We start from the raw sequence: 18,563 nt of genomic DNA, 5'->3' as shown, positions 1-18,563 counted from the left end.
CGAGTGACCCCAAGATGAACTCAATGACCCCACAATGAACTCGAGTGACCCCAAAGTGCCCGATTTTTGACCTAAAGTAACCCCAAAATTTTCTGCACAGAGTAAGTTTGACCTGCAGTAACCCCAATGACCTAAAGTAACCCCAAAATGAACTCAATGACCCCAAAATGAACTCAAGTGACCCCAAAATGAACTCAATGACCCCAAAATGAACTCGAGTGACCCCAAAAGGCCCGATTTTTGACCTAAAGTAACCCCACAATTTTCTGCACAAAGTTTGACCTGCAGTAACCCCAATGACCCAGAGTAACCCCAAAATGAACTCAATGACCCCAAAATGAACCACGATCCCAAAATGAACTGAGTGACCTCAAAATGACACGACCCAAAATGAACTCGAGTGACCCCAAAATGCCCGATTTTTGACCTAAAGTAACCCCAAAATTTTCTGCACAAAGTTTGACCTGCAGTACCCCCAAAATGAACTCAATGACCCCAAAATGAACTCGAGTGACCCCAAAAGGCCCGATTTTTGACCTTAGTAAATTTTAGGGTTACTTTAGGTCAAAAATCGGGCATTTTGGGGTCACTTGAGTTCATTTTGGGGTCACTGAGTTCATTTTGGGGTCATTGAGTTCATTTTGGGGTTACTTTAGGTCATTGGGGTTACTGTAGGTCAAACTTACTCTGTGCAGAAAATTTTGAGGTTACTTTAGGTCAAAAATCGGGCATTTTGGGGTTACTCGAGTTCATTTTGGGGTCACTGAGTTCATTTTGGGGTCATTGAGTTCATTTTGGGGTTACTCTGGGTCATTGGGGTTACTGCAGGTCAAACTTACTCTGTGCAGAAAATTTTGGGGTTACTTTAGGTCAAAAATCGGGCTCTTTGGGGTCACTCAAGTTCATTTTGGGGTCATTGAGTTCATTTTGGGGTCACTCGAGTTCATTGTGGGGTCATTGAGTTCATTTTGGGGTTACTCTGGGTCATTGGGGTTACTGCAGGTCAAACTTACTCTGTGCAGAAAATTTTGGGGTTACTTTAGGTCAAAAATCAGGCATTTTGGGGTCACTCGAGTTCATTTTGGGGTCACTCGAGTTCATTTTGGGGTCATTGAGTTCATTTTGGGGTCACTCGAGTTCATTTTGGGGTTACTCTGGGTCATTGGGGTCATTTTAGGTCATTTTGGGATTACTTTAGGTCAACCAATTAGCATTTGGGGGTCAGAGGTGCTCCCCCTGCTCCAATTTTACCTGGGAATGATAAAAGTGGTGTTAATTTTGGGCAGAACAACCTAATTCTGCTGCTCTGTGTCCTCTGGCCTGTAGAGCTGAACCCCAACCTCCCTCTGCCCCTGCAGACCTTCCCCCTCAGCAGCTGCACATTTTGGGGATATATTTGAAACAAACACACCCACAGGGTTTGAAGGTTTAAAGCAGGCTTTACTGGACTGACAATCATTGACAGTACACATTAACAGCCAGGCTCAGGCTTTATTCATCACCATCACACAGGTAAAGAATTCATCTTTACTGAACTTGGCCTAAATTAGCCACGAGTCTCAAACAGGGAGTGCTGGCCCATGGGGGGCAGTGGTTGTGTGGTGTGGAAATGAGGGGGGAGTGAAGGAAGCCAGGGGTGAAGTAGGGTATCTTCTTCTTTTCCATGTTTTTTCTCAGTATTTAGTGGTGTTTTCTTCTTCTTCTTCTTCCTTAGAAAGGGCAGGGCACAGCTCATCCATGTCCTCCTCACTGTTTCATTTTTGCAGTCAAATCTTGCTTCGTGTTTTTGTTTGTGTTTTTTTTTTTCCTCCCAGGATGTTCCTGTTGTTACTTTGGCCTCACCAAGTATTTACGCACTTACATGTGGGGTTTTTCTTCTCTTTTTCACCCTTTACTTCTCCTTGTTTCCTCTGCTTCCCAGGTGCAGTTGTTTCCTATTATTCTGTGTATTTTCTGTGTATATTTTACCATAGCTCTTTATTCTGTGTATATTTTGATCCAGCTCTCCATCATCCTTGCTCTTCAAAACCACTGCAAAGTGTCTGCCTGGAACATCCAGCTTGTGAAAACTCTGCTTTTTTGGAAGCAGGACTGAAAAGTCCTTCACTGTATAAATCTGCATTAACTCTTGGGATGTACTTTCCTTGTCTAAGCCCAGCTCACAGCAGATTCCACCTGCCAAGTCAGCAGTTGTGGCATCAAAATGGGTTTTTCCAATGGGAAAAAAGTTAGTCCTGCCCTTCACTGACTGTTCCCTGCTACGATTATAAACAGTAATTAGTGATTATTAAATGTCTTGTCTTGTTTAAGTCAGCCTGAATTCATGTTCACTCTCTTTAAAGAGAATTTTAATAGAAACAATTTGTCAGGATAAGCTCTGAGTCTTTGAGATAAATATATATAAATATTATATATAAAAATATATCTTATATCTATACATACACTTTAAAACCTACACTTTAAAAGATATGTATACTTTGAAATATACACTTTAAAATATATATAAATATATATTATATATATATACATACACATTTAAGTGTTTTAATACATCCTACAAAGAATGTCCCACCCATTAATGTTCCATACACAAGAAAGGTTGAAATGTCACCTTTGTCCAGACAATTTCAGCTCCTTCCACTGTTTAAATTATCTTCACCATGCTGTTGATTCAATCTTATTTTTATGTCTCCTGAAGGATTAAGGAACAACAAAAGGCTGCAAAAGAAATCATGCATAGTTAGAATATTTAGTTTAGCAGAGTTGGGATTTTTTTTATTTTATTTTTCAAACACAGATGTAGCGTTTGAAATTCTAGGATTCCAGTTTACAACATCCCAATGGAGCCACCGTGGTTAGATCTACCCCAGGCCATCTAATAGTTGCTAATTATGCCGCTGTGTATGATTAAGTTGATATTGAAATATTAAATTACAACCTGAAGAGCTTAAGATCAAAGAGAGATTGACATCCAGGGACCAGTTTTACAGTCTGGAGTTCAAGTAACAAAACCAGCTTTGCCTCAGGGTGAAGGCAAGATGCTGCAGTCCAGTGACTGAAAGGCTGTCAGAGGGTTAGATGGGATATTTGGGAGAAATCCTTCCCTGGGAGGGTGGGCAGGCCCTGGCACAGGTTGCCCAGAGAAGCTGTGGCTGCCCCTGGACCCCTGGAAGTGTCCAAGGCCAGGTTGGACGGGGTTTGGAGCAACCTGGACTGGTGGAAGGTGTCCCTGCCCATGGCAGGGGGTGGAACTGGATGGGTTTTAAGGTTCCTTCCAACCCAAACCATTCTGTGATTCTATTAAGTCACACAAAGGGCTGAGTCAGACCTTGGCCAACACTGCAATCCCTGCAGACAGGCACTCTGCTCATCACCACTGCTTGGACACCTGTGAAAACCTATAAAAACCCACAGAAAGTCATTAACATCATCACAACCCACTTGCACCCCCCATCACATCGCTCTGCTACTAAATAAATGACTTGGTTACCTACCTGCTTACCAAGCACCCCCATCAGGAGCCAGCCAGCACCACTCAGCTGCCTCCAGTGCCCCTGGAGATCCTCTCCACCATCAGCTCCATGGGTTGTCCCACCCCAGACAGGCCACCTGCAGTGGGCAACCTCTGGAAAAACACACAGGCCCTTGGGCCACAGAGTCAGCTACCTCAGGTATGGACACATCCACGCTCCTCATCATCCTCTGGCCACAGAGTCCATTTACTGGTGCCAAGATAAAGGGCAAAAGACAAGGGCAGGGGGGGAAGTGAGGCAAAAAAACTGAGGAGAGAGCCAGGAGACCTGGAGAGCAAAAAGGGAGATAGAGCAGGGATGGGGAGAGGGCAGAGAGCCAGCAGATGCAGCAGAGTGGGCACTGGGAGGGAGCAAACAGCAGAGAGGGTTGGCAGAGAGGCACAGAGAGAGCAGAGAGTGAGCACCAAGAGAGGGGGACACAGAGAGAGAGCAGGGCAGAGAGGAGAGGCAGCAAGCAGAGACCAAACAGAGGTGAAGAGGCACAGAGAGAGCAAGGGAGCACAGAGAGAGGGGGGAAGGAGGCACCAGAGAGGCAGTGAGAGGGAGAAAAGAAGGATGAAGGAGAGAACTGAGAGCTAAACCACAGAGGGCATGAGGTGCAGAGGGCAAGGAGAGGCCCACAACACCCTGCTACCCACCTTGAGGCAAGGGGAACCAGCTGCCCTCCTCCTGCCCCACAACCCCAGTCTGCTCTGCCCCTTCAGCCCACGGCAAACCTGCCAGAGCCACGCTCCAGCCCCAACCCAACCCAACAGGACTCCTGTGAGCTGGGGCCCTGGCACGTGTGCAATGTGCACCTCCCTCCCCAGCACCCTGATGTTCCCCCCCAATTGTGCCAGTCCTCCACCCTCCCAGTGCCTGATCTCATTGCTGGGCCCCCCTCCCACAAGCCCCCAGACTCTACCCATGGCATCTACTCTACCCTGCACCACGCTGTACACTGTCATCACCCTTTCCAGCTCCTCAGAATCCGCCAGCATTGGCCCTGCGGCCCTCAGGTGCCAGGAAGAGCACACATCTGGCTCCCTGCCCTCCACATCCCTCCTCCACAAAAGCGAGTCTGTGAAGCACCCGAATGGTTCCTGTTCTCTGAGCCTGGCAAGAGCTGCACGTGGAACGAGCCCGGATGGCACACGAGCATCACACGCTCCCAGCCGAGCCCGAGGGGAGCTGGGGAGGGGAGAGAAGGCACAGCAAGGCAAACGAGGCTCCAGGGAAATTAAGGCAAAGTGGAAGTCCCGGCAAAGCGAGGTAATAACTCCCTTTCTGAACGAGTGGCTGTTTGGGATTTAACCAGGCGGACGCGATTAATCCAAACGGATATAAATTCTGGGTGCGGCGGCGAGTAATGGGGCGGAGAGAATGAACGGCACCCAATTAACGGGGAAAGCAGAGCTGCGCCGGGGCCTAATGAGAAATGAAGGCTCAACTGCCCCCTCCCGAAATTCCTCCAGATGGAGAACGCCCGTTTTACATCCCGCGTCTTCTGGGGTGCCCAGGGGATCACAGTGGCTGGGGACATCCAATGGCAGGGCAGGGCAGCCGCCTTCCAGAGGCCTTGCAGAGGTGAAGTCGCCGGGAAGGGCTCATTCCCGTTCCCAATTCCCATTCCCATTCCCGTTCCCAATTCCCATTCTCAATTCCCATTCCCATTCCTGTTCCCATTCCCAATTCCCATTCTCAATTCCCATTCCTGTTCCCATTCCCGTTCCCAATTCCCATTCTCGTTCCCAATTCCCATTCCCAATTCCCATTCCCGTTCCCAATTCCCATTCCCATTCCCAAATGCCATTCCCATTCCCAATTCCCATTCCCGTTCCCAATTCCCATTCCCAATTCCCATTCCCGTTCCCAATTCCCATTCCCGATTCCCATTCCCGTTCCCAATTCCCATTCCCAATTCCTCTTCCCAATTCCCATTCCCCTTCCCAATTCCCATTCCCAATTCCTCATTCCCGTTTCCAATTCCCATTCCCATTCCCAAATGCCATTCCCAATTCCCATTCCCATTCCCAATTCCCATTCCCAATTCCCATTCCCGTTTCCAATTCCCATTCCCATTCCCAAATGGCATTCCCAATTCCCGTTCCCCTCCCCGTGCCCCGGAAGGGCCGGAGGCGCACGCGTGGTCGCGCGGTGACGTCACGCCGTCGCGCACGCGGAGAGCGGCCGCCGGACAGCGCGCGCTCGGGCGGGCCCAGGCGCGGCCATGGGGGCGGCGGCGGCCGAGGCGAACCGGACGCTCTTCGTGGGCAACCTGGACCCCAGGGTCACCGAGGAGCTCATCTTCGAGCTCTTCCACCAGGTACCGCCCGGACTCCGAGCTGGCTTCGCCGGGGAGGGCGCGGGCGGGGAGGCCTCGGCCGCCAGAGCGGGTGGGGGGCGGGCTGGGCTACGGCGGCCGCCGCGGGACATGATTCGGCGGCGATCCCGTCCCCCCGGTGTGTGTTTAACGCCTTCGGTCCCGGTGCTAGGCGGGGCCCGTGATCACCGTGAAGATCCCCAAGGACCGGGACGGACGACCCAAGCAGTTCGCCTTCGTCAATTTCAAGCACGAGGAGTCGGTGCCGTACGGGCTGCAGCTGCTCAACGGGATCAAGCTGTACGGGCGGCCCATGCGCATCCAGTTCCGATCAGGTACCCGCGGAGGGGCCGCAAATCACCATTTTCCTAGAGGGAAGGTGAACTGTCCTCAGCTGCTCCCCAGCCTCCAATGGATTCGTGCTTCATTGGGCACATTCATGTGCCTCTCGCCCAGGGGCCCCTCACCTGCCCGCTCTCCTCTCCTCACACGCTCCTGTCCCGGTGCTTCCACCGGGGACCGTCTGTCCCTCGTGGCCGGTGTAACCGCCTTGGCTGAGCCTTCTCCTTAGATTGTTATTGATTATTCCTTCTGTACCCTTGAGATCTGTTCTAAATTATCACACAAGCACTAAAAGTCACATCCGGTGGTGGTTAAATGAGGCACGTGGTCGCAACATCACTGCCCGTTCCTGATGGGAGCTGTTTTGGAGACTGGGCCCATGTGCCTTCGCAGATCTCTTACAAAACTTGAGAGCAAATGAAGCTTGTGAAAGCTGTTGGTGTCCTTTACACCCGAGTGCCTCTCACCAGTGTTTGTGTCTACCCAGGGAGCAGTCATGCAGCCCAGGACACCAGTCCATCCTGTTTGCCGCTCGGAGCTATTGGTGCCATCTCTCCTGGAATGCCACATCCAGCCTCCAACTGCAGCAGGTACAAGTCCCACCAGCACAGGAGCTTGGAGTGGAGAGTGGCACTGCACAGCTTGTTGGCTCCAGTCTCTCTTCCCCGGGGCACTGTGGTCTGTCTTTCCTAGGGAGGGAACACAGCCGGGATGCAGGCGCCCCTTGGACTGCAGCAGTCGTGTATTTAATGCTGGAACCCCTGCTCTGTTTTCCCTGCAGATACGAGAGGGTTCCTGAGGGCGCCGCCGCCGTGGGCTTCCCACCGAGCCTGCAGAGACAAGCAGTGGTACGTCCATGGCACACACTCAGGGCGGCACTGGGTGGAGCTGCCTCCCCTTTTTGGAGTCCTTGTTTCCTGTCATGACTGGGAGAGGTTGTGGGAATATTCTTTTGGAGCCCCAAAAGGACAATTCCAGAAGATCTGAAGCTCCTGGTACCCAGGGTGTCAGTTAGGAGGGCTCTGAACTGTGGGAGCTCAGCTGTGGGTGAAGCAGTAGGCAATGTCTGTTCCATAAATTCCCATTCAGTCTCATTCACCAATCAGCCTGTCCCATTCTCCTGGTATTTACGGTGTGACCTGGAGGCCACCACAGGGTTTAGGTTTCTCTCTGCCCCTTCAAGCACCAAACCCACCCTCCCTTTCCCCTCTCCCCCTCCCAGATGAACAGCATGGCGCGGCAGCAGCCCCAGTTCGGCGGCAAGTACGAGCAGCCTGGCTTCGCCCCTCCCGGCTACCCCCCTGCCTTCCACGCCCCGCCGCCGGGCTCCCCGATGTCGCGGCGCACCGAGGGGCCGGCGCTGCGCAAGGGCCGGCTGGGCGCCCACCCCTACCCGCCCGACAGCCGGCACTTCGGCCGCGAGCGCTTCGGCCCCGACTACGGCCGCGGCAAGCGGGACGACTACGGCTTCGATGAGAGGGGCCACGACGCCGAGCACCACTACCGGGGCAGCCGGGACGAGCCCTACGGCGACAGGCACCGCGACGGCTGGAGCCACGACTACGACCACCGCAGGGAGAGCTACAGGGAGGCCAAGTGGCACCCGGCACGGCACTGACGGACTCTGAGGGCAAAGCAAACGCGACCCGTTTCTTACTGAGTACTTGTATAAAACCCCTTTCCCTGCAAAAAAAAAACCAGTGACCTTTTAGTGTTTGTAAAAATACCAGCAGCACAGTCCTGCCAAACTCTGGTCTCAGTTTTAAATGTGTTAACTCACACCTCAGGGCTTCTCAGGGGGAAAAGAAAAACGCTGGTTTGAGAAACCATGGCTGTCAGTGCTTTTGGAGGAGGAAGAGGCTGTCTTTGTCAGATGGGCAGGTCCAGCCTTTAAAGCAGAATAGAGGTGGGACAGATGCTGCCCAGTGTCTGCAATATTCCTCATGGCATTTCTGATACAGAATCAGAATGACAGAATGGTCTGGGTTGGAAGGGACCTTAAAGCTCATCTCATTCCAACCCCCTGCCGTGAGCAAGAACACCTTCCACTAGCCCAGGCTGGCCTAAGCCCCAACCAAACTGGCATTGAACACTTCCAGAGATGAGGCATCCACAACATTGCTGTGCAACCTGTTCAGTGCCTCACCCTCACAGTAAAGAACTTTTTTGCAGTATCTCATCTAAACCTACTCTTTCAGTTTGAACCCATTGCCTCATATCCCCTTTGAATATTCCAATATTGCCTTGGAGAAGAGCATTAGAATGTCCCAGGGGAAAGCCGGCGGGTGAAGCCCCTCCCTGGGGACGGGGGTGCTGCCCCGCTCCGCGGCCCCGGGGCGGGGAGGAGCGCGCCGGGCTCCCCGTTCCACCCCGGCACTACAGCTCCCAGCAGCCCCCGCGGCGCGCCCACAGCCGGGGCAGCGCGGGCGGCGGCGCGGGAGCTGCCGGGAGCTGTAGTCCGGCGGCGATGCTGGGCGGCGGCCGCGCCGGCCTGGGCCGCCTGCGGAGCTGCGGCGGGCGGCTGTGGCGGGGCCGGCGGCGGGCGGCGGCCATGGCCGGCGGCGACATGGGGCAGCGCATGGTCTGGGTGGACCTGGAGGTGCGGGGCGGCGGCGCGGGGCGGCGGGGGCGCGGGGAGGGCGGGGAAGGGGGCGCGGGCCCCGGGCGCGCTGACGCGGCCGCTCGCCCCGTGGCAGATGACGGGCCTGGACGTGGAGAAGGACCAGATCCTGGAGATGGCGTGTCTGATCACCGACTGCGACCTCAACGTGCTGGCCGAGGTGAGGGGCGGGACGGGCCTGCCGGGCCCCGCGCCGCTTCAGGGGCTGCGGGAGCAAAGCAGCGGGCGGGCAGGGGGGATCCCCGTCCCGGGACCTGCGTCACCTGCACTTCGTGTCTCGGGGCTGAAACTGCGCCGTGCTCTGCCTGTGCTTGCGGCTAAACTTCTGGTCGCTTCTAAACTTTTTTTCCATTACTTCTTTTTTTCCATGTTTTTTTTTTTCCAGGGCCCGAACCTGATTATCAACCAGCCCGACGAGCTGCTGGAGAGCATGTCCGAGTGGTGCAAGGAGCATCACGGGAAGGTAAAAACCCTTCTCTGCCTTTGCCAGATGAGAATGACGTGTAATTCCGAGCGATCAGCTGCAGCACGGCCGCCTTAGCAGGGACAACTCCTGTGCTGAGCGGTTTGCAGTCAGAGGGGATGGAGGACGGGAGGCATTATCCTTATTTTGTAGCAGGGAGCCGACGCAAAACGTTTTGCCCAAGGTATCACAAATGATGTGTGGCACAAAGCAAGCTGCACTCAGGAATCCTTAGCCTTCATCTTCCAGCTTGCCTAGAGCAGCCTGTGCTTTGTAGCCTGGTTTTTAATAAGTTGGAATAGTGCTGGAAGCTACTTCCTTGAGATCGGGAAGCATTGGCACCACCCAGCAGCCCTGAGAGGGCTGGAGCAGGCAGGGGAGCCCAGAAGGGGATCTGTTGCTCAGGGATGTGCCGCTGGCTCCTGTCCCCCAAGGTGTGGCCTCAGCTGCCTCCTCCTGTTGTGAGGTTGGGAATTGGAGTTTGGCTCCCTGGTCCTCTTGTGGAGCTGATCCCTTTTCCTGCCTCTGCAGGAGCCCCGGCATAGGCTGGGTTGGGTTGGCTCCTCCAATAGCTCCTCCCAGTGAATCCTCTTCTGTCTTCCACAAAATAATTCAAAGACTAATTCCAGATGAGAAGGAGAAGGTGAGGCTTGAAGGCCCAAGTAAGAACAGGTGCGGGATCAGTACAGAACAGTCCAGAGCTGATGAAATGCAGATTTCCCCATGCAGATTTTGGTATTTGTGGGATTAAACAGGCCTGTAAACACTGCGCTGTTATTTTTGCCTGTCCCCTCAGCACTGGGAACCTTGTGCATTTTTTCACTTCGCTTTTGCAGCAAAAGATTATTTTTAGTTCTTTGGGCCACCAAAGAAAGGTTCCTCCTTGCCAGCAGCAAGAGAGCAAATGGATTTTCCAATCCCTGATGGATGAATTGAAATTCAAGTTAGTTTTCAATTAAGGGCTGAAGTTTTAAGACACCCATATACCCACTTTCTCCTCCCTTCGGCATCTCACTCTCTGTGGGAAGGATTAGCAGGAGTTTGGAAAATGAATATTAATTTACTGTGATGGGTGCTTTCCCCTGATCCAGTTGAGGATTCCAGCTCAGCTTCAGCTTGGGAGTGAATTGGAGATGGTAACACGTGTCCTCATTGCTCCTGAGGAGCTACTTATTTTTAATTGACTAAGAGAAGAGAAGCAATTAGAATATAGATGAAAATGCAGCCACATAATGAATTTTTTAACCACCACTTGGATCTGTCAAGTAGATTTTTGCAGCTCAGCCGTGGAAATATATAGCGTAGCCAGATGGAAATAAATCACTGAGAACATTTGGAGAGGATTTGACATTTAACTATTGAAAAAAAAAGAAGGGAGGAATTTTTCTGATTTATAGGAATCTTGATAAACACTTAAGGCAGGATCCTGGTTGCTTGTGTTCACTGATACTTGCTGCTCTCTGCTGGGGAGGTGAGTGCCTCTCATGAAACAGGGATGTAATGCTCTCCTGGGTCATAGACAGGCAGGTGGATAAATGAGACCTCATGTCTTGGTAATTGAGAAGAGCCTCAAGAAAGTAGGCAAAGAAATAAAAAAAAAGGGAAAGAAAAAGCCCAACCCTCACAGGAAGGTCAGTGCTGCCAGGACTATATACCTGCCTTGGTTTTACTTGCCAAGTAGGAGGTTCCTGCGGAGAATTGGGGCTGGGGGTGTCCCAGAGAACTGAACCCAGTTCAGGAATTACCTGGGAAACAAACTGCACTCAAAGGGTTGACCTTTTGCTGTAGAGTTAAACATTTACTTTAGAACTGGAGCATTCCTGACAGTGTCTGTGGCAGGGTGTTTCTGATTTATGACTTGGCTCTTTTTTGCAGTCTGGCCTTACTAAGGCTGTGAAGGAGAGCAAAATCTCATTGCAGCAAGCAGAGTACGAGTTCCTGTCCTTCGTGCGGCAGCAGACACCCCCGGGGCTCTGTCCTCTCGCAGGTGAAGCATCTTCTTTCTTAACAACAGCAGCTTCATCCCTCCTGCACTCCCATCTGGATGCAAACACCTGCCGATGCACGTGGTAGGGGTGTGCTCGTGTTCTATGCTGCATCTTTTCCTCACTGGGTATCCAGTCAAAGGCCAAATATGGATTTTCCAGGTGTCCTGCTACCTGTAACTGTGTTCAGAATGTTCACATACAGTCTTTGGATGGGTGCTGAGTGAAATTAATACCAATGGCCACTTTCACTTGGCGGAAAACTCGATGTTCGCACGATTCTTTGATATTTATCTGTGTGACAGAAATTGTGGAAGTACTAACAGAGGAATTACTAGGGGTATTAGTTTTTAAACCCCCTGTGATCCTGCAATGAAAATCTGACAAACCTCTACAATCATATTTACTAGAAAATGGGATAAATGAGCTGCTTGTGAATGGCTTTTCCTCCCCTGTGATCTCTCCCAGCTCGCTTATCCTGCCGCTTGTTTCCATGTCGCTCTGTAGCGTCTTTGAAGAAACATCTTGTTTTGTGTCTTTGTAGGAAACTCTGTTCATGCAGATAAGAAATTCCTTGACAAATACATGCCGCAGTTCATGAGGCACCTTCATTACAGGATCGTTGATGTGAGCACTGTCAAGGAACTTTGCAGGTAAGTGTTCCCCCAATTAAGTGGTTTGAAGGATACCCTGGGGACGCTTGTTTGTGATGCTGGGGCTCTGCAGTTCACATCAGGAGGACTCGCAGAGCTGTGGCTTCTCTGGGTGTCAGTGGAACCAAAATTCTTTCACCATGTGTAACAAACCTGCAGCAGTCAGCAGACATGGTTTTGAAGCCCAGTTTCCTTTTTAATTTTTCCACTTGCAGACGCTGGTATCCAGAGGAGTATGAGTTTGCACCAAAGAAGGCAGCTTCTCACAGGTGAGCTTTGTGCTCCAGGCTCTTCTGGAGCAGGATATGGGGCTCCCTGTGTCAGCATCCTGAGTCTGATGCAGGTAGAGGCTGTGTGCTTCTGCTCCCTGTCAGACATTTGTATCCTCCTGTCTGAAGCCTTGCTAGAGTAGGGAAAGGGATAATTAAAATCCAGAGGACCAGGAGTTTCTTCATCCCTTCAGTCACTTAAAGGGGGTTTATCTGCCCTTGTTTTGAGGCAGAGATGGTCACAGAGACAGTACAATTGGAGAACTGCAAATGGGGAGGTGAGAGTCTTGACAGGAGAGTCTGATAGCCGTGCACATCAGTTTGGTTTCCTGCAGCCTGGAAGTTTTCAGTGTTGCTGGGATCCAGGTGTAGCTGGAGGTGCACACAGGCGCATTGAAACCCTCGATTTCTTTTTCAGAGCACTCGATGACATCAGGGAAAGCATCAAAGAACTCCAGTTCTACAGAGACCACATCTTCAAGAGGAAAACGGATGAGAAGAAACGGAAACTGATCGAGAACGGGGAGAGCGATAAAGCTGCCAGCTGATTTCCCCTCCTCCCACGCCGCCCCTAGCACACACTAGATGCATCTCCTGGTTCTTTTCTGTTTGCCAGTCTCTCGGGAAGCTGCACCCTGGGTTACCTTGTTTCTTACCAGCTGTTCAATGCAGACGGAAGCCTGAGTTGCTGCTGCTTTTCAGTTTGAGCGGGAAGTCGACATGCTGGGCCTCAGCAGCGCCTGGGTTTGGATGTTCTAGGTAAAACACGCTGTTTGATACTCCTTGCACCTGGTTTTAGGTGCAGTCTTTCACGACACAATAAAACAGGTCTGTTGAAAGATGGTGGTTTTGGACAGCCTTTATTCGGTGCTCGCCGTACAGCCAGGTGAAACACCTGCTCATGGGTCTGGAGAGGAGAACACTGGGAAATTACTGTCATTCCACTGGAGTGGTGTGGGTGCCAGTCCTTCATGGGTATTTAACAAGAGTGGGTTGGTCAGCCTGAAGGAGACTGAGGGGAGATCTCATTGGGGTCTGCAGCTTCCAAAGGAAGGGCGATGCTCTCAGGCACACGGTGGGATCTTTGGGGTTATCCTGTGCAGGTCCAGGAGTTGGACTTGATGGTCCTTGCGGGTCCCTTCCAACTCAGGATATTCCACGATTCTTTGAGTCCTTATCAATAAGGCAGCTGCATCAGACTTAAATCTTCACTTTGAAAGTACCTGCCTTGTAACAGCCCAGGGTGTGCAGCTCCCTGGTGCATTTTTATTTACAGGCATTAATAGTAACAGCCATCCAGGGCTTCTCAATCCCACTGATCGTTGGAGCACCTGCTCTGCCAGCCCTGGGAATGATTGTTATTGGAGAGAGGCCATTAAAATGGTTAATGGGGCAAATAAATGAGTCTGTAAAATGTCTCTCTCCTCTGTCACAGTCCCGGGTAGGTTGGCAATTCCAGCGACATTTGTTTCCCATGTACCAGTACCTGTGGGCAAGCCTGAGGGACATCCCTGGATGGGTTTATCCAGCATAGCCATCACCTGCAGAGATGCCTGGGGTGCATCCCCACAGCACAGCTGACCCCCAGCCACAGGGACCCTGGGATGGTGCTGTGTTAGGGCCCAGGACACGCGGTTCATCCTTGTCCCAGCAGCTGCCTGGACCCACATCATGGACACACCCGTGGAATCCTCTTTGTCTTTCATTTCCATGTTGTTAGTTTTCTACCCTTCCTTTGACTTTTCCTTTCTGTGACCTACTTCTCCTGCTTTTCATATTTTATTCCTTTTTAAGAGGCTTTTGTTTTTCTCAAAACATTTTTTTAGGAAAATATGCCACCTGTGTTTATACATTTTTAAATATTGTTTATTCTTGCTTCTGAAGTAACGGTGCTGTATGAAGGATTTTTATCTCATTTCCCTGTGTTATGCAATAGCATTCCTGGTTTTCTTTGCTGGCATCGTTTGAAGTTCTGATTTAGTACAAATTTGTCACGCACTTGGCAGAGCACAGATAAACCCCACCAAAGTGTGTGTTATTTTGGGCTGGAAACAAAGCTCCTTCCCGCAGCAGGGGCTGGGGAGGGGGAAGGGGTATGGACCCCCCAGCTTTGCACTATTCCCTTCTCCAGGAGCACTTGCACCAGGTGTTGTTTCCACGTGTGATGCTCTGAAAGCTCCATCAGCATCGCACCCACAATCACAGAGGTTCCAGATACAGGAATGCAAAGAACTATTTTTGAATGTGGTAGCTGATAAAACTTTCTCAAATATAGAGTATGCCTGGGGGTTTCAGTGGAATTTCATAAGTTATGCTGGCCCCTCTAATTACTTATTTGAAACAGGAATTTGCAGAGAGGTCTCAGGTCTTCTTAATACCACATTAATAATGTACCACGGGTTACAGAGCAACTTAAAATCCACATCACTTATCCACATCCAGCCAGGTGTTGGAGCAATCCTTGCCCTGAATGTGCCATGGCTCTGCTCGGAAACACCCACCCTCTGTTCTCCCATTTAACACTCATGGAAATCCTCCCCCCAGGACAGAGGGCAGGATCAAGGTGGTTCAACAGCACATTAAACCCTTTACTGCACAAGGAGTTTGTTGTTCCCATTCTCTATTCAGAACAGGAGTCCCACAGCTCCAGCTGCTGCCAGGATGGAGGCTTTCCCATTTGGAAACTCCTTCCAGACACGAGTCATTTGAGCTTCCTATGATCCTTCCATCCATCCATCCCTCTCTCTCTTCCTCCCTTCCCATCTTTTCTCTGCCCTTCCCTGCAGAGACCTCTTCTTCCCTCCCTTCCCTAAGAGACCTCTCAGTCTCTCCATCCATCAACAGTGCACTATTTGGCTGGAAACCACAGAAATCAGGAAAAATACATGCCACACAAAAACTACACTTTTCCCCAGCTTCAGTGAGGCCTGCTCCCATTCCCATTTTCCAGAGAAACCCTTGTGCCCTTTCCCCCCTCTGCTCCCAGGCACAGCCTGGGCTCCACCACAACAGTCCAAAAGAGCTCCTGCCTTTGGCAGCTGCGTCACAGACATGACACCAACCTCAGGAAAGGAGGTGAAGGGAATAGTGACCAAGCAACATCATCCCTAGTTCATTCAGGCTGAGCTGGATGCTCAGACGTGGCAGGGACAATGCACAGCCCACCCTGGCACTGCTGCCAGCACTGCCCACCAGCCCTGGGACTCGCCTGGTGCAGCTGCACCAGCTCAAGGTCGGCTGCAGAGAGCCCGGAATAGAAAACCTTCAGACATGTCTTTTTTTGTCTCTTTTTTTTTTTTTTTTCCTCCTGCTGCCGTTGATGATACCCTTTTACTGGAATAACTCTCTCCTGCTGACAGATAAGCTTTTAGGATAGTGAAATCTCTGTGACATTTTAAGTGCCCTAAATGACAAAACAAGGACGTGCAAAATTACCCCACGGCCAGCCCGTAAAACACAACTTGTCGGGAAGTTGCTGCAGCCGCCTGGGCCCTGCGAGGATGGGGCACCCCCGCCCCTCCCGGGACTGTCCTTGCAGCGGGAGAGCAAGTGGAATAGTATGGGCAGAGGGAAGGGAGGAGAGGAGGCAAAACAGGGGGCGGGGTGAGGAAGAGCCTCCCGAGCCATGGGGACACAGGGTCCCTCTGGCATCAGGGACCTGCCTCCCTGCTGATGGATGGGATCCAAATGGCCGTAAATTGCCGGGTGCTGCAGCGATGTTTTATCCGCCGCGCCGGAGGAGCCGCGAGCGGGGCACGGGCTGTCAGTCAAGTGCCGAGCGGCGCGGGGAGGGAGAGGTGACAATGAGAGATCCATTCCCCGGCACTTACACCAGCGGGGACAAAAGCGTAAATGGGTGTGATAATGGTGCGATGGGGCCTAGCAGAGACGGTATTTTGGAAAAGAACACAATTATCCTGAGAGGCAAATGGCACCTTGTGACCCCTCCCAGCTCTGGGTGTCAAGGGCAGGTTACAGGGCCTGGAGAGTGAACAAAGAACGGAGGTACAAATTTTTCTGCTGTCCAAAGACAAGGCTTTGGCTTTCACCCTCGAAAGCCCCTATCCCAGGATGTCTGGGGGAACTGTGTTCTGAAGAGACCACGCAGCCTGTATGAGCCCTGAACCTTGCCCAGGCAGAGTCCTCTCCTGCACCCCGCCAGCTCCATGCACTGCACTGCAATGGAATAAAATCAGCCTCTGCTCCCAGCCCAACAGACAAGACCAGAGGGAGGATCACGCTCTCCAAACTTTGCAGAAGGGAAATGAAGCGCAGAGAGATGAAGTGACCTTCCTAAGGTCACGTGGGGAATTTGTAGTGGAGCCAAGGACTGAACTGAGATCTCCAGGGTCCTCATCTACTCCTTCCACCGTGAGATATTCCTTCCTCTTTCCCTCTAGCCAAGTTAAAAATAAAACTGATTTTCGTTTCCCTTTGGCAGCAACGTGACTCCAGTGCAGCAGCCTAGACTGGGAGCTGTCGGGGCCACAGCACCGCCAGCATCTGCCTGGCTCTCTGCAGTGCCCAGTCTTTTAGGGATGGCTGCATGCACGGATATATTTGTGTGCATATATTAATTATGTGGCATTTCCTCCCCATAATTAAGCGGAACCTTTTCATAGGCCTCTTTGAAGCAAATCTCTGTTGGTTCAGAGAAACTTTCATCGCCAGCCAGCGCTCTGCAGCGCCTGTTCTCATTGTTCCTGAAGCTGGAACAAAACTCCTTCTGATAACGATGGAGGAGGCGGCTCTGGATTCCCAGTGCCATCACACACGCAGAGCCCAGACCTTTTTTGGAGGGGAAACGCCTGTACTGATACCTGCAGCAAGCCCTCAGCAGCGCCCAAGGACTGGGGAGCAGCGAGGAAGGCTCCTCTGCCACGCCTGCATTTGACCTCTCTCAAAATCCCCACGACTCCTCCAACCTGTTGCATCCTTCAATTTTCTCTCCTCTGCTCACCAATACCCCTGACAGGAGCTGCCTTTCGTGCCAGGGAGGCCCACGGGCTGGGAGATGCTCCCTGCCAGATGTATCTGCCACGCCCTCACCTTTCCCGCAGGTTTCAACGCTCAAACCGCTGCTCCTGAACAGACAAAACCCACCCCCAACCCGTTCTCCCGAGCTGCCATCCCCTGACGGCATAGCTGCTGTTGCTGCAGTTGGTCTTGTGGTGTCTCCCAAACACAGGGAGCTGCGGAGCTGCGAGTGGAGGGAGCTCTGGCAGGGAGCATGGCAACAGAGCCAGGGCCAGGCTGGGAACGCTGCACAGAGCCCACGGGTTTCCCTTGGGCGGCTGTTTTCTGACTGCTCCTGCAGTCAAAGGGAGGTCCTAAGGGCACATGCTGCCTTTCCAGGTATAATCCCCTTGTTTCAACAGGGAACAAGAGTTCCCTGCAGGAATGAGGATTGTTTTGTTCCTCTTTGGCACAGGGGAGGAGGAGAGGGAAGCCCTGGCTGCATCCCTGTGCTGTGTAGGTGTCTGCATGAACGTGGCACTCGTGACATGTGTCAGCAGAGAAGGCAAGCACCCCACCTCTCTGATTCCTGTGTGATGCTTGGTCTTGTCACTCCTGCCTTCCCCACCTTGGGTCCATATCCAAGGCAGCAGTGAAGTTTGGGATGATGCTTTTGTTCTATGACCCTCTGCAGAGGAGAGGCTGACTGGGCACAGGCAGCACCCTGGGGCTCCCCATTATTCCCACTGATCTGCTGAGAGGTGACAGACTGGGGAAGGCCTGGTAAGAGGAATGACCATATTTCTAAAGGAACATTCATCCCAGACCTGGTGATTTCCCTTCCATGGTTTTTAAAACACATGCATCGTCTCTGACTTCTGAGCTCTATCTGGCATCGAACTGGCAACTAGTGCCTCTTCCCCTTCCTGCTCTCCCTGCAGGGAACTGGCCTGGGAACACGAAAGCCTCACATTTTCCCCATAAAAGGAGATTCCTTCTATTAGCAGGGCAGCAGCTCTCCTTGAAGCAGACATGGGAAAGGTTTTGGTCTCTGGGTTTGTTCTCTCCCTCAGCAGAGCCAGCAAACGGAGCAGGTACCGAGCAGTTATTACAGCAATGCCGCACATGCACCCTTCCCTCACCAAAACCTCACCCCCAGCAATGAGAGACCACAAGCAGGGCAGCTACAGCATCCCATGGGAATAAAAACACCCAGGTCCCTTGACCAGGTGGAAGGCACCTGCTGAGCAGCCAAACCTACAGCTCTGCAGCCCCCGGAGAAACGCACGCCGTGGATAATCCTCTTCCCCCCTCAGGGTCACAGGTACTCACCCAGTCAAACAACACAGGCAGCTTGTACAGGATCTGAGTCAGTCTGTGACCATCAATAACATGAGTAGATAAATTAGGGCTAATCAATTCCCCCCCATTCCAGAACAA

General features: G+C 51.9%; 2 protein-coding genes and 1 long non-coding RNA gene across 7 annotated transcripts; 2 read left to right on the top strand and 1 right to left on the bottom strand.

Moving 5' to 3' along the window:
* Positions 1-1,419: 1,419 nt before the first annotated feature.
* LOC126644171 (uncharacterized) lies at positions 1,420-5,267 on the bottom strand. Of its 5 annotated transcripts, none has more exons than XR_007629871.1 (5): positions 4,456-5,267; positions 3,495-3,722; positions 3,329-3,398; positions 2,612-2,718; positions 1,420-2,258 (listed from the first exon to the last, which is right to left on the bottom strand). It is a non-coding gene; the product is annotated as an uncharacterized LOC126644171 (long non-coding RNA). The 5 variants fall into 5 exon arrangements; XR_007629870.1 differs by lacking the exon at positions 4,456-5,267 and adding an exon at positions 4,172-4,337; XR_007629867.1 differs by lacking the exon at positions 4,456-5,267 and having other exon boundaries at positions 3,495-4,335.
* A 412-nt stretch (positions 5,268-5,679) lies between these two features.
* On the top strand, positions 5,680-8,006 carry RBM7 (RNA binding motif protein 7). The gene is made up of 5 exons (XM_050322951.1): positions 5,680-5,838; positions 6,008-6,170; positions 6,665-6,767; positions 6,959-7,025; positions 7,400-8,006. The coding sequence occupies exons 1-5, from the start codon at positions 5,743-5,745 to the stop codon at positions 7,793-7,795; spliced, it is 825 nt and encodes a 274-aa protein (XP_050178908.1). The 5' UTR covers positions 5,680-5,742; the 3' UTR covers positions 7,796-8,006.
* A 631-nt stretch (positions 8,007-8,637) lies between these two features.
* REXO2 (RNA exonuclease 2) lies at positions 8,638-13,006 on the top strand. The gene is made up of 7 exons (XM_050323221.1): positions 8,638-8,776; positions 8,874-8,957; positions 9,183-9,260; positions 11,136-11,247; positions 11,790-11,898; positions 12,114-12,167; positions 12,586-13,006. Exons 1-7 carry the CDS (start codon positions 8,645-8,647, stop codon positions 12,713-12,715), a joined length of 699 nt encoding a protein of 232 aa, XP_050179178.1. The 5' UTR covers positions 8,638-8,644; the 3' UTR covers positions 12,716-13,006.
* The last annotated feature ends 5,557 nt before the right edge of the window (positions 13,007-18,563 follow it).

This window comes from Myiozetetes cayanensis, unplaced genomic scaffold (genome assembly GCF_022539395.1).
Source record: "Myiozetetes cayanensis isolate MyiCay16 unplaced genomic scaffold, myiCay2020 scf29, whole genome shotgun sequence".
Lineage (NCBI taxonomy): Eukaryota > Metazoa > Chordata > Aves > Passeriformes > Tyrannidae > Myiozetetes > Myiozetetes cayanensis.
Note: the sequence above shows the minus strand (reverse complement) of the source record. Positions and strands in the feature narration are given on the sequence as shown.

Excerpts from the sequence above, each read along its gene's own strand:
- RBM7 (XM_050322951.1), top strand. The coding sequence starts at position 5,743 with ATGGGGGCGGCGGCGGCCGAGGCGAACCGGACGCTCTTCGTGGGCAAC. Across the intron at positions 5,839-6,007 it reads TCTTCGAGCTCTTCCACCAG|GCGGGGCCCGTGATCACCGT; the intron begins GTACCGCCCGGA and ends TCCCGGTGCTAG. Across the intron at positions 7,026-7,399 it reads GCCTGCAGAGACAAGCAGTG|ATGAACAGCATGGCGCGGCA; the intron begins GTACGTCCATGG and ends TCCCCCTCCCAG.
- REXO2 (XM_050323221.1), top strand. The coding sequence starts at position 8,645 with ATGCTGGGCGGCGGCCGCGCCGGCCTGGGCCGCCTGCGGAGCTGCGGC. Across the intron at positions 9,261-11,135 it reads GCAAGGAGCATCACGGGAAG|TCTGGCCTTACTAAGGCTGT; the intron begins GTAAAAACCCTT and ends TCTTTTTTGCAG. Across the intron at positions 12,168-12,585 it reads AAGAAGGCAGCTTCTCACAG|AGCACTCGATGACATCAGGG; the intron begins GTGAGCTTTGTG and ends TTTCTTTTTCAG.